Source organism: Equus asinus, chromosome 7 (assembly GCF_041296235.1).
Source record: "Equus asinus isolate D_3611 breed Donkey chromosome 7, EquAss-T2T_v2, whole genome shotgun sequence".
Lineage (NCBI taxonomy): Eukaryota > Metazoa > Chordata > Mammalia > Perissodactyla > Equidae > Equus > Equus asinus.
In genome coordinates this window covers 28,447,121-28,464,868 of record NC_091796.1, presented here as the reverse complement: position 1 = coordinate 28,464,868, position 17,748 = coordinate 28,447,121, and the positions used below count along the sequence as shown (strand labels likewise).

Here is a 17,748-nt window from a genome sequence, read left to right as displayed (position 1 = left end):
AGGACGCGGGCTACCTTGTGCTCATCACTAGTTCCCCCGCACCTAGCACAATGCCTGGCACAGGAGGAGAGCTCAATAAATATGTGTTGAACGCCTGGCTGAAGCCAGCTCTGTGCTCTCCCTCAACTGTCAGGAAACGCTGCCCCTGCCTCCTCCCCACGCTCAGCAAAGTCAAGGGCGATGAGATGCCCGTTCTCTGCGACACCAGGCGATCAGCGAGCACAGTTGCCGCAGCGGCATTGCTGAACCATCTCAGAGGCTGCATCTGACCTTGAGCCACCTTCCTTTCTGCTTGGCTAAGCACTGAGTCGTTTACTTGTTTTTGCTGCCTTTCAACCCTGGAGCAGTGGGTTTAGCACAGATGAAGACACGACGGCTGTTTTTTTTTGTGGGGAATCTATTTCCCTTAAATAAGAACTTAACTGGTAGTCTGCACTGCGTGGCGGGATGGTGACTGGGACTGCGAGGGACATGGTGGCAGCTTCTTGAGTCAATGCCCAGGTCTCTCTGAGCCTTTGAAAAAAGTTCTTCCTACAAACATTGGCTGCAGGAGCAAGGGAGCCTGGAAGTCAGGAGACTTCTGAGTCCCACTTGAGGCACTAGCTGGCCACGTGGCCTTGGGCAAGTCACTCAGCATGTTGTCATTTAACATGTACCCTTTCTGGGCATCTCTCCTCACCTGCAAAATGCGGAGATGGCCTCAGCTCCCCTCCAGTGCCAGAAGGGCACACATTCTACTGCGGGTGGGTTAGTGCTGCTCCCAGGGTGGGGTTGGGGGAGGACAAGCAGAGACTGCCTCCTGGACCCATGACAGCCTCCTAGAGCACTTGTCCCTAGAGCAGGGCCCCGCACCACCCTGCAGCGGCATCTCGGTCAGGATCCCTCTTGTTCCAGCCCTGGCGATGCTGGCTAGGAAGCAGCCAAGACAGAGGCTTGGAGCACGGGCTTTGGCGTTCTACAGACCCGGTGCAGTCTCTCCGTTGGGTGCCTGACCCTGGGCAATCACTCTGAGCCTCAGTCTCCTCACTTGGCCAGTGGGAGCTTTCTTACCTAAGGGGTCTTGTGATGACTACAGGAGATAATGCCAAGAAAGTGCTCAGTGTAGGGCCTGACACAGAATGAGAGTGTGTAAATCTTAGCTATTATAATAAATATTATTTATGGCTTAGATTCATACATCATGAATGCCTCAAAAAAATTTAGAAATTATAGAGACCCTAGAGATCTTTGCTAAGCTTCTAGTTGTAGAGATGAGGAAGCTGAGACCCTAAGGCAGAGGAAGGACTTGTCTTAAGGCCGGTAGGCAGACATAGGACCATGAGTCAGGAGTCCCAACTCCTACATGGGATGGATCCTTAGGCTCCATCCCAGCTCTTACGAGGGCCCTGGTTGGGGCAGATGCCTTCTCATGACACCCTCAGCCGTGAGAACCCTGAGGGCTGACTTAGCAAGGATCCTGTCCCCAACCACTGCCCCACCTGGAACGTAAACATCACCCAGAGGGCTTCCGGTAGAGGGGTCTGTCCACAGCAGCCACTCATTAGAGCCCCAGGCATGACTCGACCCAGGTCACCTCCCTGTTCTGGGCCTGTTTCCTTAAGTGTGACAAAATGGTCTTTAAGAGCCTTCCAGTTCTGGTATTCCATGGTCTCAAGAACTGGGTTCAATGAACCACAAATGGCTGGAAACCTCAGTTAACTAGAATCTTCCCCAGAAGCTCTTAGGACAAACAGGCAGAGCCCAAGAAAGCATAACCATCCGCAGTCCTTGCATACTTTTTCCTATTTTACCAAGTACTTGAGCCTATTTTGTCTCATTGGTTGCTTTCCTGCTCTTACAGACAAGCAGACTGAGACTCAGAGCAGCCTCAGGTTTTCCTAGTTGATATCAGGGCTCAGAGCAAAGGTGAAAGGTCAGCAGCTAGAACAGTGTTGTGCATGGAACACACATTCCTTAACAACCCACCAACATGAACCACAAATCAAGACGAAGAGGTTTTGCTAAGACAGGAGCCTGGGATGGGGAGCCCGGAGGCCGGGGACAGCACTCTCCTCTGTCTGTCGCTGGCTGGGGCTGTTGCTCTGCCTGTAAAGAGGTGATGGGATGGAAGTCCCCGCCCCCTGTTGTCCTCTCACAGTTCCTCCTCCTCCTCAGACCACCCAGCATGGGGGGCTGGAGTCTGTTTATGGTCAGCCCTCCACCCCGAGAAGACAGAGATTCTGCCTTTATTTGTCATCATGTCCCAGAGAAAAGCAGAAAAGGCTTCTGGAAATGTTTAAGAGAAGGACGGAAGAAAGGAGGGAGGGAAGAAGGGAGGGAGGGAAGAAAGGAGGGAAGGAGGGAGAGAGGGGACAGGAGGGGGCCAAAAGCCCTCCAGCAGAACATTCTATGATTCCACAAACCTAAGTTCTAAGGCAATTCACCATCAGGGTCTCTTAGGCACAGCCGCATTAATGGTGGAACCACCACGGGGGAAGCAAAGAGAATGAATGTCAGACGTGAAATGACATGTTAACCCATCAGCCTCGCTGAAATGACAGCTAACTTCCCAAAGTGCAGGCCTATGGGTCCACATGTTCAAGGCCGCCAGGCTGTGCCATGTGGGAAGTCCTGCCTTTCCAGCTGAACCCTCCGTGATGCTGGTGTCAGAGGCCATGAGGCGCTTCTATCTGCTACGCTCACCAGTTACATGTCAGCACTTTCCAGCCCGGAGCCTTACGGTTCCAATTCAGGAACACGACAGAGCAGGATTCTGCAGAGTTCAGGAACATAGAGGGGAACAGATCTTATAAATAACTCCTGGTTAAAACAGCTGAAAATAAGGAGACAGAAAAGGAAGCAAATCGCTAAGCACTTATTCAGTCAATAACATTGGCTTGAAAACCTTAGTGCAAATGGCTGGTCAGGTTTATTTCCTTCTCATCAGAAGATCAAATGCAGGATTGAACCTGGAGGCACCAAGACTGTGTGTCTGAGGATGTATTTGGAGGGTGTGGCTCTCCTCAGCTGATGGTCTCTCAGGGAAGATCCTACCACACAGGCCTTGCATTCGATCTCACTGCATCACTTAACAGACTCCGTCAGTTGGAGTGACCTTGGTCAATAAGTCCCTGGACCTCTCTGAGCCACTCCAGGAAGGTCTGGCTGCTGGCTTGGCCTCTAAGCTTTGAGATTCTAGATAGCAATTCATGGCTGAGGCCTCGGAAGAAACTCAGGAATCCAAAAGTCTGAATTAAATATTGACCATGCTCACAGGTTTGGTCTCCCTCTTTTCCATTCTCTGTAGGGCCTTCCTTTAGCTGCGACAAGGCCGTTACAGTTTGTGCTCTCTGGGATGCTAAAATTGAGTGGAAATGTGCTTTATTCACTTGCAATCCCCAGGGCTCAGATCGTGAGGCGTGGGCCAGCAGCATGCTACCTGTGGGCAGGGCAGAGACACAGGGCCCAGGCTGAGGCTCAGGACGCCTAGCGCAGAGCTCACTCTGCCCCAGCCGGATTCCTGCCTCCCGGCCCACAGGACCCAAGTACGGAACTGAACTACGGAGGGAGTGACAGCCTTACCGCCCGGCCCTGGCACTGCCGGGCGCAACAGTGAGAGGAGGAGAGAGGTTCTGTCTGCCGAGCACGGCTGGCCGCCCCGCCGCCCTCAGCAACAGCTGCAGGTGCCCGTGTGCACGCGGAGGATGCCGCGGCTGTGCAGGTGCAGGAAGTTGAAGATCTCCGAGGGCATGGCGTGGAAGCCCGGGCGGGGCTTGACGTTGTCATAGTAGTGGTGGGTGATGTAGAGGCCCGAGGGGTTCATGGGGAAGGCCCAGAAGCCGAACAGGTGCACCTCCTCGCAAAGCTCGAGGGCCGCCGTGGCCAGGATGAGGCCGGTGCTGATGCGCTTGGCGCGCACGCCCAGGCTGAGCCAGTAGCGCGACACGTTGACCAGGTACTGCGGGTGGAAGTAGTAGACGGCCTGCGGCGACTCAAAGTCGTCGAGCACGTACTTGACGCGGATGGACACGTCGGTGTTGCGCGTGTTGTAGAAGGCTGGCAGCAGCACCGACGCGTTCTCATATACCTGCAGCACGCGGTAGAACGGCCGCCGCCACTTCTCCAGCTTGTGGAACCTGCCGAGGGGCGGGGGCGCGAGTGAGAGGGTCGGCCGTCCTGCCCCGGGCTCTGTGCCCTCACTTCCCCCACCCCCCTACCCTAGGCTCTTTCCACTGGACACAGGGGACTCCTGTCACCTCAGCAGGTGAACGTCCCGCCTTCCTGGGGACCGTTAAATTTTTCTAAGAGGGTGTGGGAGAATGCAGTCTGGACCCAAAGGGACAAATATCTAGTGTGAGGTTGCAGGGGGAGGGCAGTGCTTAACCCAAAAGGTTGAGGGTGGACCAGGGTGGGCTCGGACGGGAGTGGCCAGGGAGTGAGGGCTTTCACCTGTACTGTCTTCCCCAAGATCCCCAATGAAGGACACCAAACACAGCTGCCTGTCCTCCCAGCCGTTCCTTCCCCCAGCCTCTCACTCACCTTCTTCTAAACAGCCCTCCGGTGGGCTCCTCTCATACCTGTCTGAATGCTCCTTCACTCCGCTGACTCTGGAAATGCTCCCTGGCATCTGACCCAACCTAACAACTCCCCTCCTGTCCTCTCCTGCGGTGCCCTCTCTTACCCTTCATCTGACCTGGAGGTGTGACTATGCCAGGGTTGGAGTTTTAACACATTAACCCCCTCCGCTGGGGCCTCGCAGACAGACTCTGGGAGGAGAGCCAGGGGCGGTGAGATCTTTGCATGCAGCTTCTCCCCAGTGCTGCCTGGACACACCCCTTAGGGAGCTGCCTGCCAGTCACACTCTAGAAAGCTCTCTGGTCCATCTCTAGTAAAGACAGTCTAGACCAGCGTTGTCCAAAAGAAATATAACGCAGGCCACATATGTAGTTTTAAATGTTCTAGTAGGCACATTTAAATAAGTAAAAAGAAATGGGTGAAATTAATTTTTATAATATATTTTATTTAACCTGATATACCCAAAATACTATCATTTATTTCATGTAATCAATATAAAAAATTAATGAGATATGGTTTATCCTCTTTTTCATATTAAGTCTTTGAAATCGGGTGTGCATTTTACGATTATAGACAGCACATCTCAATCTGGATACCCACATTGCCAATGCCCAGGAGACACATGTGATGAATGGCTACCATATTGAACAGCCTAGGTCTAGAAAGAGGGCCACTGACCTCTCTGTGATGATGCTGGGGTTCACAGTGACCACATCCGTCTTCACCCCGACATCCATGGTGTACTTCTCCGAGATGGGGGGTAGATTGCATCTGCAAAAGAGGCAAGGCAGCCTGACTGCATGTGGTGAGTCATTCTAGATGGAGCTGGGGAGTGGGCAAGGGTGAGGGTGCAGGGAGGGAAGGGATGGTGACCATTTGAGCAGAGGGATACAGAGGAAGCCAGCTGGGTTCTCTATGGCCTGAGCATGGAGGGGCAAGTTCGACCCCTTCCCCCACCAACCCTCAGTGGCCCAATGATTGTGGATCCGTGACCCATGAGATCCCATTGCAGCCTCAGCCCAAGTCTCTTGGCTTTAGGCTCTTATTTTCAACTCATCTTCTTTATCCAGGCTAAAGATGTAAGCAAGGATCCCCAAAGAGATAAGACGGGGCTCTACATAAGGAAGAAGAAATACAGGGACCAGTCTCTAGCTTAGTTAAACAGGGTGAAGTCAATACTGGTCAGCCATGAGCTGTCCTAGTTCCAAGCACTGCTTCTGGAAGGGTAGAACCCAACCAGGAAAGTGGCCACCCAGACATTCTCACCAACAGACCTGCACGGCCCCTGCGAGTCCTCAGGGTCTTCACATCTGTTATGTCATTTGCTCTCTACACACTTCCCATTCTGCAGATGTGGAGACTGAGGACCTGAGAGGTTCAACCACTTGCCCAAAGGGACAGGGCTGGAGAGGAAGGGACAATCCAGAGCCTGAGGGTCTGCAGGGGTGGGGAGTGGGGGACTGATCACTTGAAGGGCAGCATTAGGGCGGGGGGATGGGGCACCCCTTGGGGGAGGGGCACGGAGGAAGAGGGCCATGGGGGCAGAAGCGGCAGGTGCAGACCCACGGCGATTCTTTTACCGGAAGACAAAGTCGGCGCTGTTGATCTCCCTCCCGCAGCGACTGTTCTTCAGGATGCCCCCGTTGCCCACCACCGCACACTTCTTAAACTGGGACCGGTAGTAGGGCATGTCCTGGGGAGACAGGAGCACAGCTGTCAGAGGCAGTGCCACCCCAGCCTTCACCTGGTGCTCTCACCTCCATCCCCATGTCCACCTCTACTCCTCACGGCCCCCTGAGACAGCCTTGTAGGGAATGTGGGAGAAAAGTGGTTATTCCACTTTGCAGATGAGAAGAGAGGTCGAAAGACTTGTTCTCAGTTCCAGAGGCAATTACAAATGAGCTGGAACAGAAGCCCCGTCTCCACAGCCTTGTTCAATAAGCCCTGGGATGCCTTAGGTTCCCAGTAAGAAGAGTACAGGTCATGGCTAGCCCTGCTTGCACTGAAGCCCTCGGTTGTCCCAATTCTGGAAGCTCAGCTTCTTATGACTTCTGGTGTGCCTTTTTTAATGGTTAATGCAGATGTTCCGGGGAATGACAGCAGCAGAGATGGGGACAGGGCCACCCAGGACCAGGGCCCTAAATCTGGCCCTCACCGCTTTCAGCTCAGGGTGAGGTGTGGACCCTCTTCTCCTCCACAGGGAGGACACAGGCCTGGGACAGAAAGGTCATATGGACTGGGACAGGTGCCAGGACTTGGCAGCAATAGGGACAAGAGGCTGGGGGTGAGCAAGCAAGGCCACGTCAGGGGAGCAGTGAGAGGCGAGGACTTGGGGTCTCTGCAGAGAACGAGCTCTGAGTGCAGGGGAGCCAGCACTTACCCTGTGTGCTGATGGCATTCGAGAGAGCACCCAGGTGGCCACCTCACAGTGCTTTGTCTTTGTCAACCTTGGCTGGTGGGGTTACCTTGGTCTAGGCCCTGGCTGCCCACAGAGGCTCCCTGGGCATGCTTTCCAGGGGACCACAGGCAAGTTGGCAGGAAAGAGCAAATACTGGCTTGAGAGTTAGGAGACTTGGTTCCACCATGTCCCTATTCTCGGTCATAATCCCCTCCTAGGCAACCCACAGCAGGTGGAGCTGGGCAGCCACACGCACAGGACAGGAGCACAGACTTGGAGTCAAGGGTAGGGTGACCAAACATCCTGGTTTGCCCAGGTCTGGGGGACTTCACCCAGGATGCAGGACTCAAATTTGGTCAAACTGGGAAAGTCTGGGGCAAACCAGGACTGGGCACACTAGTCAAAAGACCCAAGTTTAACGCTGGTTTCCCCCTGTAATGGGGTGACAAGTTTTTTGAGCTCTCAGTGACTCGGTTTTTCCATCTGTAAAATTAGGAATAGTGACATGTGCGTGTCAACGAGAGGGTGTGAAGCAGTTTCTCAAGCTGGCACTATTGACATTTTGGACTAGATCATTCCTTGTCGTTGGGGGCTATCCTATACACTGTAGAATGTTTAGCAGCATCTTTGGCCTCTCCCCACTTGATGCCAAGAGTACGCCTCAGTCATGACAACAAAAATGTCTCCAGACATTGATAAATGTCTGCAAACAGCCCCTGGTTGAGAAGCACTGGTGTAAATGAAAAGCAGATCCAGTGCAGTGCTAGGCCCAGAGGTGTCTCAGCGCAGGGGACCAGGTGGTTACTAGATGGCCCGAAGGTCCCTCCCATCTCTGACACCCAGGAGGCCGCTGGGCATCTCTCCTCCCAGTGCACAGCAGCTGGCTAGCTCTGCACGAGAGCTGTCCCCATCAGCGCCTCAGGCTTCTCATGGGACCAACTGCCAGACGGAGTCTCATGGAAAATCACACCACGATGGGATCCTCAGGAAGCAGGCTACATCTGAAGGAGACGCTGCATCCATCTGTGGAGAATGTCCTTCTTCAGGGCCCATTTTCCCTGGAGGGACAGGCCCCGGGGCCACGACAGGGAGAGCAAGGGTGTCTCACGGCCAGTGGGGGAAACTAGACTGTTTGACTTTTACCACAGAAAGAAAAAAAACCAAAGTCACCCTTGAGAGCTCATCAAAGGCTTTTTCTATTCTGTTTCCCAAACTTCTGTAAATCAAAAACTACCTGGGGTACCTTCTGAAAATATACATTCCTGGGATCTACCCCAGAACCACAGACTCCGAACCTCTGGAATTGGGGTAGGAGACCGAGAAGCTGTACTTTTCACAAACCCAGAGAAACACTCAACTTTAGGGAGATTTGGGAAATACTTCTATGTCATATGCTCTAATTCAGGGGGTGGCAAATTACGGCCCACAGGCCACATCTGACGGGCTGCCTGTTTCTGTACAGCACGCAAGCTAAGAGTGGATTTTATATTTGTACATGCTTGGAAAAAAATCAAAAGAATATTTCGTGACATGTAAAAATTATATAAAATTCAAATTTCAGTGTCTAATAGGAACTAAACTGGGAACAGCCACACTCATTTGTTTATGCGTGTCTAAGGCTGCTTTGTGCTAGAAGGATGAGGGTGAGTAGTTGTGATAGAGACCATATGGCCTGCAGAGCCTAAAATATGTGCTCTCTGGCCTTTCCGGAGTACATTGGCAACCCCAGCTCTAATTCCTTGGTTCTCCGCGGTCCATACCCACAGCCCTCCTTGGACCCATATGTCATATCTGAGCTATGTGTACCCACTGGCAGTACCTGCGTGAAATGTAAGTTCACCCTCTGTCACCAGCCTCATGTTCCAGGCCTTGCAATACCTGCCTCGGAGACATGGCTCGTGTCCCATCGTCCTCCAGCACTGTGACGTGGGAGAGCATGTTTGAGAGCTCCCCACCTTCAGCTCCTCCCCAGGATGCCCCAGGATGCCCAGTCTCACCAGCACATTCTGGTGCGAGTACCAGAACACAGGGAAACCCAGGGCTTCGTTTCCTTGGCACTCCCTGGAGAAGCAGGGCAGCCCAGACCCTCAGATTTCATCCAGAAAGACCTGAACATGCCCCCGCTCAGAATTTCTACACACTGGACCCCCTAAGTCCTGCCCTGGGCCGGCTCTCTCCAGGAGGTGGTTGTGACCACATCCCACGGAGCCTTCCTCCCCTTCAGATGGCAACCATCAGGATCAGCTGAAAATGCAGGCTCCAGGGCTCCTCTCTGAGAGTCTGACGCAGCCACCAGGCCAGAAGTGAGTGCGTGTGCCTGAGCCTCAGTGATCTGAGCAGTTTGCTCATGCGGATCAGTTGCTCTGTGGTCCCTGTGACCAGGAAGCCGCCATGCTGGCCCTGAATGAACAGCCTACCTCCAGACTTCTTATATGTGACAGGAAAAGAATAAACGTCTATTTTCTTTAAGTCTCCGATATTTTAGATTTTCTGTTATAGGCAGCCAAACATATTCCCAGTCTAAAACCCAGTGTTAGAGACAGAGAGATGAGCCCTTGAAGGACATAATAATTGCCCAAGGTCATCCAATACGAGATCAATCTTTCGGTGCCTTGCTTTGTATTGGTTTGTGACTTCTTGTGCACACATTCTTTGCACATGTTTTTGCTCTTGTGCCTCCCCTGGGAGGGGGATAAACGCTTAATCACCCTCCCAGATAGCTTCAGGATGTCCTCTGCAAGCAATGCAATAACCAAAATTTTACAACCACTTTCTTGCCAAAAGCCATTCAAATACTAGCCAGTTGGCATTCACTGTGCTAGAAAGAACCCTAGGAACCCCAGAGGACAGTCTACTGAGCCTAAAAGAATAGCTAACCAGGGCCAGGACACCTGTGTGCAGAGGACACAGCGCAGTGATGCCAAATCCACGGGCATGGCCACAGAGGGCCACACTGGGTCAGCCCCACCGCCCCACCGAGACCGCCCTGCCCAAAGCGGCACCTTGGGAAACATGCGGAAGATCTCCTGGTTGATGTGGTAGATGCCGCTGGTGTCCACCTCGTACTTGAGCTTCGTCCCCAGGGGAGTGTTCTTCTGGGTGGTGAAGAGGAAGGAGGGGGCGTTACAGCACCTGGACAGAGTGGACCTGCAGGGCAGGAGACAGACGGGGAGAGACTGGTGACACCGGGCAGAGCAAAGCCTCTCAACAAGCAGAGGGGTCATGGAACCGAGGCCCCTAGGGGAGACCAGGGAACACCGTCCCCTCCCACTACCCCTAGGCACCCCCACTCCTCTGCTCATGCTGTCCCCTCCCCCTTTGCCCGCCCAATGCCCGGGCCTTTCCTCCTCTGCTGACACTGACCTCTCAGGGTCTAGCCAGGTTTCTCTCCTGAGCTCCCAGCCACCCCAGCCCCACCGATCACACTGGCCTCTGAAGGCCGGGAGCACAGACTGGGTCCCACCCGCTTCATCATCTGCCAACTCCCGCCCTGCCTGAATGAAAGCCCCTTGATGGCAGGGACCATGCCTCTCCTGGTCCCACACAATGTCAGTCACATGCACAAGTCTGTTTAACAAGCAGGTCCCCGCAAATTGTGGGATGAATAGCCCTCATTCAGGCTTTCCTCAGGATCTGCTAAGCATTCTACTACTTCCTGGAAACACGCTGTTTATCCAGCCCCGATGGAAATCCAGCAGGATGCAGAGTTCTTGCTTCGACTCAGCCCCCATGTTAGACTCTGACAGGCATCTACCCTGTCTGACGGGGTCACAAAACCAAGACACAAACGGTCAACAAAAACGTGCAATACTTCAATCATTTAGAAACTGTCTTAGGAATAGTGTAGGGTCAGAAGAAATAGGGATGGTGAGTTGATACTGAATGGCTTCCTACAGAAAGTGGAATCTAGCTTCCAAAAGAAATTTCCAGGAATTCATTATTTAAATCAGTAAAAAGATCCCTGTGGATGTCACTCACGAAAACACTCAAACATGAGCTACAGAAGGGTTAAAGCTCAGATGGTGCAAGCAGGCTTTAAAAAATATCTCCGAGAGAGAATGTGGCCGATGAGGCAGGCTTGGGAGTCAGCCAGGCCAACGAGCCTGACTTTTCTCTTCTCTGCAGCTGGGGTTCCACCCAGCAGTGCATTCTCCATGGCGTGCCGGCCAGGCTTGGTGATGGGCTCGGATCCTGGGGACCCAAAGCCATATGCCGTGGCTTCAGAGGACCTGGACTTGACAAAGGATGCAAACTGCCATCCTCTCATGTCAGGGCTTTGTGCCCATGAGGATCCACTTTCTCCAAAAACAGCAGCAGTGGGCTGAGTGCACAGTGGCCTTCTTTCCTCAACATCGTCTCCCAGCACAGTCACATCCAGTGTCCAGGTGGCCCTGGGAGGAATGGAACCTTCTCTGTGAAGCCCAGATGATGACCACTATCAAAGGCTGAAGAGGAGCTTTCTAGAAAGTTCACACCCAAAGTCTGGGATGGAAACTTGGCCTGCCAACTGTGGCAAGAGGACTGAGTTCTAGTTTCTGCTCTGTCCCCACCAGCCATGGGGCTCTGAGCAGGTCTCTTCCCCTCTCTGGGCCTCAGTTTCCTCACCTGTAGAATGCAGGTTTGGCTCCTCCACCTCTGACCCTCTGTAATTCTGTGACTCCAAGTTGCCAAAGCCAGGAAGGTTTTACAAATTATCTTTTATGACTTAATCTCTTACAGGGACCTCACTGGAGAGCTTAGCTGGCTGCTGGTCCCAGAAAGTGGTCTTTCCTGTGGATGGTTTCAGAATGTGACTGAGGCTTCCCAGAGGGGAGGCCAGAAGCCCGGCCAGGCAGGGGTCATGGGTCAGCATCACAAATTAGTAACTGGTCCATTTAGCTTTGCTGGTCCAGAAACTCAATCTTGTCAATCCACTGGAGAAAACCCCATTGAGGGAGACTGACTTATACTAGCCAAGCTCACAAGTGACTGATATATAAGCCAGAATGCCAATGTGTCTATTTGTAAGCAGGAAGGTGGCGGAATACTTCAGTTACAGGATTCCTTTCCTGTCACTGGAATACTCCTCCCTGTCTTCTGGCACGCTCTTCCACCCCATCCCACATCACTGCACCAGGTTCTTGAGAACCCGAATTAAGAATCTCATCATTGTTCAATGAACTAGTAATAAGAACAAAGGCAGGCAACCGACTAGCCTTAAAGGTCTTTCCATTTAGAGCTGACCTGATGTCAGCTCCCTTTCCCACACCTGAAACCGCTCCCAACCTCCACCCCCAGCTCCAGAAGGGTCTCCGCAAGCCCAAAGCCTCTCCCCCCGAGAGTGCTCACTGATCCCTGCCAAAGGCTCCCACCCTCATCCCTGTTTTCTCTTGCCACGTCATCTTCCTGTTGCTTCATTATTTCCTTATATACGTGAACCCCACCGATAAGGCCTCTCTCCAGCTCTCGGCCTGGACAACATCCTCTTGCGTCTCACTGACCTCGTCCATGCCGAGTGTCTGTCAGCCTCAGTGCGCTCAGGCCCCACGGGCCCCCAGGGGCATCTGCTGCACAGCCCCCACGGTGACACTCCTAAGGGGCGGATTCAGGGCTGCACTTGCCGCACAGATCTTGGACCTCTTCCCGCTCTTCCAGCACTTTGCTCAAGTTCACGTTCTACTTTTATGACAGATGGGTCTCTGCAAACTACTGTCAGGCCGTAGGTGGGTTTCCACAGTCTCACAGAGGCCTCTGGTTTGGGGCTGCTGGCACCTGCTCTTCAGGGGTCATCACCTTAAACACTCACATTTCTAAAAATGTACTTACTTTGGATGAAAGAGTAAAGAAGATGTGGTATACATATACAATGGAATACTACTCAGCCATAAAGAAGATGAAATCTTGCCATTTGCGACATGGGTGGACCTTGAGGGTGTTACGCTAAGCAAAATCAGTCAGATGGAGAAAGACAAATACTGTATGATCCCCCTCATGTGTGGAAGATAAACAAACAAACACAGAATAGACTGGTGGTTACCAGAGGGGAAGTGTGCAGGGGGAGAGCAAAAGGGGTAAAGGGGCGCATGTCTACGGTGACAGAGGGCAACTAGACTTTTGGTGGTAAACACACGGCAGTCTATACAGAAGTCAAAATATGATGATGTACACCTGAGACTTATATAATGTTATAAACCAATGTGACCTCAACAAAATAAATAAATACATAAAAATAAAAATAAAAACGTAGCACTTAAATCTATTACTCGGTCTCTAGACTCGGCCTGGAATTGCAGCAAACCGGAACAAATGACTAATGAAGAAAATACAAAATCCTTAGTGTGATTTGCTTTTCACAGCCTCCCGGGCAGGATTCCTTCAGGCTGAGAGCGCCCCAGTACATTTAAACTATGACCTGACTTGCCAAAATCCAGTTTACCCACACATTCCCAAGAGCCTACGAATTTCATTAAATAGGGTCTACCTGCACTAAATAATACCATAAACTCAGAGAATTTTAGAGATGGAGAGGACCCTCCGGTTCACCATTAATCAAAAAGAATTTCTGGGCTTCTGCTAGCTGCTTAGCTCTCAAAGACAGGAGAACTTTAACATACAGCTGTTGCTTCTTGGGCAAAAAATAATCTGCAGCAGGGCTCAAACATCCATATAGGCTGCAAGACCCCAAGTGGCCCGAGAAGGAAGGAGAGGGCTGCTGAGTGAGAGCCGCTGCCCCAGTGGTGGGCAGGGGAACGGGGTGAGACCATGCAAGGTGCTCCAGGTGCCTTAACATGCACAGACCTGCAGGAGACCTTGAGTCAATCACTGTTATGAGTCTCAGTCAACCTCAAATGTACTGGAGATGACACCACCAACCTTGCAAGGCTGCTGCAAGGACTAAGGGCGAGAAAGTAGGGGACAGCACCTAGCAGGTGCCACCTCAGCCTGTAGACTGAGCCAACACCTCCCCACGGCCCAGATGCCAAAGCCCAATTGGAACCAGCTCCTGGGAAGATGCGCCTAGGGGCTGGGCCTGGCAGGACAAGGAGGATCTGAAGAGGCGGCAAGAGGAGAACCCCACGAGTAGAAGGGCTGGGAAGGACAGACGTATCGCAGGTACTTGAACTGGTTGGCTTCAGAGATGTTCATCGCCCATTTGCACATCTGGAGGCTCTTCCACCTGTCGAACAGCTCCGACTGCTTCACCCTGTGGGAGGGGAAGACAGAAGAGTGCATGAAAGGCCAAGCTGGACTAGGTGTCCTCATTCCCAAACATGCTCCCGTCCTGCTCCCCCATATGCCAAATCCTGGGCTGGTCCTTTGTATTTTCTTATTTTCTATATTCTTGATGCTCTCACACCTGGGGCCTTGCTAATTCCTAGAGATAGCAAACAACTCTTCTGCAAGCACACCTTTCACAGGCAAGCCAACCAATTCAGAGGCCATGCTCTCAACCTCCTTTAACAACTGAGCCACTAGCCCCTGCCCTCCTCATCACACAACTAGGGGCAGTCCCTATGTCCCAGAGCCCTCCAAAATTATTCATCCCAACCAATCCTAAGCCTGTCTGCCCTGCTTTTCCCATTCCTTCCCACAAAAACCATAATAGAAGGCTCTCGCCTGTGCTTTTTTCTCCTCCTGGCCATCCCTGGTGCTTCCCCGTGTGGCCCTGCCTGGCCTGCCATGCCTCCTGTCTCTAGGGATCTGTGAGTATAAGAACTTCTTCCTTCTTGATATCATTTCTGTGTCTGTGCGTCTCACCATATCTGATTAAAACAAATCCCGGGTACACTTTAAAACATTCTTCCTCGCACGCCCACCGCCAAGGGCCTGCACAGTTCCCCCAGGAGCATCTGTCTATAAAGGGCGTGAGATCACTTCCCTAATGGGCTCATTGCAAGGGCACACCCTTCTCTGCTGCTAAAATGACAATTTCATATAGTTTAACCAAATTTTCTTTTGAAAAAGGGAGAACTCACAGTCACATATATTTGGAGAAAGCTGGGTTTAATAAAGTTAAGTGTTTTTCTTTACTGCAGAATTTCTCAGATCCTTTAGTATGTTCTCATATATTGTGAATTTCCAAGAAAGGATATCATATGCGTCATTTCCCAAAGGTATTGGATCATGGAACCCTTTCTCCATTGAATAGTTCATCAGACTGGGGTTCCTCGGAAACACAGGGAAATGCTGGACAGATCAGAATTTCCTTAAAGGACAGCCATGACTTCTCTCTCTTGACCACCCACAGTCCCCACCCCAGGGCCCAGCATTCTGTAACTGTGTAGGGTCACCTAGCTGTGGACCAGTTCAGAAGCTGGCTGGTCTTGGGCGCTGGGGCAGAGAGCAGCCCTTTAAAGAAGGTCATGAATGGGGAAGTGACCAGCCCCCAGGAGCTGAGCGTTATCAAAAACTATTATAACAATGGTTCTTACTCTGGATCCACTGAAGGGCTTAAGGGAACCCATGACTCTCAGAATTACAGGCAAAATCTCAAGTCTATCCACCCATGTGCACATCTTGGGGAGAATCTGAAGTTTTCATCAACTTCCCAAAGGCCTCCATGCTTCCAAAAAAAAGGTAAATACTCACTTAACTGTAAGGTAAAAACTAGGTTCATTCTGCAGAGCTGAGTCCCTGTGTTTAATTGGAGGGGAAAATAGTTGTTCCCAAACAGGGCAAGCCTCACCTCTGGAGGGAACACAGGACTGGTGTGGGAGGGCTGATTGCAGGAAGAGTCATACAGGACAGCGACTAAGTACATAGATTTTGGAAGCAGAGGGGAACTTGGGCCTTAGACCCAGTTCAGACACCTCCTAACTATGGGACCTGCTTGGCAGCTTTAAAGAGCTGGAAGGAGCCCTCCTCTCATCCTCACCCTTCGTCCTGGCTTTCCCAAACCTCCCACAGCAGCTCTCACCTCTCGAGCTCCCGTCACATGGAAGGAGAGGTGGCGTTCCACAGCAGGGCCCAGCTAACCCACCCCTTCCCTCCTCTGTTCCCTGCAACCCACAGGCCCCTGGAGCAGCACCCCACATGGCCAATGCTCAAACACCTCCTGGAAACACAGCCCTGGTAATACTGCAGGCCGGGCCCCAAGTTCGACTGTTACCAGTGTCTGGGTCACACACTGGACCAAGTTCGGGGCCTGGACACCCAGCATTGAATCCTGGCTCCAGCCCCAACTTGCAATGTGACCTTGAACAAGTCATTTAATCTCTCTGAGATCAGCTGCTTTATCTGTAAGATGGATACAATAACCTCTGCCTGCCAATCCCAAAGGTTGTCAGAAAGATCCAAAGAGATAGTATGTGTAAAAATATTTTACATTTTATAAATAGCTCTACAAATGCAGAGATCATCTTTAAAGATGAAGGGTTGACCCCAGACACTTATCTCCTTTCTCCCAAGATACCACTAACATTCCAGAAGAGGAATAAAAAAGGTATAAACCTACCAGCTGAAGAGAATGATGGGGGTGGGGGGGTCTCAGTGGAAGAGAGATTTCAACAAGTGTGTGGAAGGAGGGGGAGTGACAGAAGGAGGGATGACACGGCCCAGAGATAGAGCCGATCTGCATGGAAAATGTTAAAGGGGGGTGGAGGGTGGGGAAGGGACCTGGTGCTGAAAATGAGGATCAGTTTCAAGTCCATATCCAGAAGGGTCGAGCCCACCCCTTGAGCCAAATATATAAGCAGCCAAATATTTAACGTCCAGCAGAGGGAGAAGAAGGATTCAGTGAGACCTTCAGTTCTTCCTGCCTAAAAGAATTATCATCCCCAGTGAAAAGATCTGGGCATTCTAGCAGAAAAAGGGCCAGCAGCATGTTGAACAACCACTCTCAAGGAAGGCCTGCAGGCAGAGAGTTTCTATCAGCTTTGTATTGTTTAAATTTAAATAGATAGGATAGATAATCAAGGATCACCTGGCCAACCTGAAGGAAACAGACCAGGATAAACCATCAGACAAAATGACCACAGAGAAAACTATTGGAGGAACAAAATAGAACTTGAAAATATTCTACTTAGTGACCCCAGAGATAGTCAAGAAGCCATGACATCCTTAAAATAAGAAGAGACTGCTCTGAGAACAAAGAAAGAGCTCTGGGGGCAGGGGGGAAGTTCATGAGGAGCTGGAAGATAAAGTTAAGGAATTTTCTCAAAGAGTAGAAGCAAAGGACAAAGAGAGAGAAAAGATGAGACTAAAAGATATGAGTGCTAGAGGAGCGATCCAGCAGATCCAGTATACAACTCTTAAATGTACTAGAAAGAGAAGTTGAGAAAAATGGAGAGGAGGAAGTATAAAGAAATGCAAGAGTGAGTTCAAGACTTTGAACATGAGCCCCAGATTGAGAGGTCCTGAGGCACACCAGGGGGACATTTCAGAACTGTCATGATCTGAAAAGACTGCAGAAAGACAAAAACAGGTCACATCTAAGGAACAAGTAGAATCCTACTCATATAGCCCTGGACGCTAGAAGATGATGCAGAAGGTATTCAGCATTCCAGGGCAAAATGATTTTCACTTAAAATACCAACCCCACCAAACCAACAAACAAGTATAAGGGAAGAATTAAGTCATTTAGACACAGAAGGACTCAAAATCTTATCTCCTACCCATCATTTTGGGGGAATTTACTTGAAGATAGGTGGAAGCAAAATGAAGGAGTAAACCAAAAAAGAAGCAGCTATGGGTTCTAGCAGAGGTGAATCTGACTTAAGGAGCAGAGACGGAGGGCCAGGACAACGGCATGCGACCCACCAAGATGGTAGCCTGTCCAGGTTGGAGCAAGAGGATGACGGGAAACTCGTGGGGGAAAT

At 51.3% G+C, this 17,748-nt stretch overlaps 1 protein-coding gene across 2 annotated transcripts in view; it reads right to left on the bottom strand.

The window, feature by feature from the left end:
* Positions 1-330: 330 nt before the first annotated feature.
* The window catches only part of ST8SIA5 (ST8 alpha-N-acetyl-neuraminide alpha-2,8-sialyltransferase 5), a 62,881-nt gene continuing 45,463 nt past the window's right edge, over positions 331-17,748 (bottom strand). For both annotated transcript variants that reach the window (XM_070513114.1, XM_070513113.1), the window contains 5 exons: positions 14,049-14,135; positions 9,955-10,099; positions 6,135-6,247; positions 5,233-5,325; positions 331-4,115 (listed from right to left, as the gene is read on the bottom strand). In XM_070513114.1, the coding sequence (XP_070369215.1) occupies positions 3,647-4,115; positions 5,233-5,325; positions 6,135-6,247; positions 9,955-10,099; positions 14,049-14,135 (907 nt within the window). In that variant the 3' untranslated portion in view covers positions 331-3,646. The remainder of the gene's footprint in view (positions 4,116-5,232; positions 5,326-6,134; positions 6,248-9,954; positions 10,100-14,048; positions 14,136-17,748) is intronic.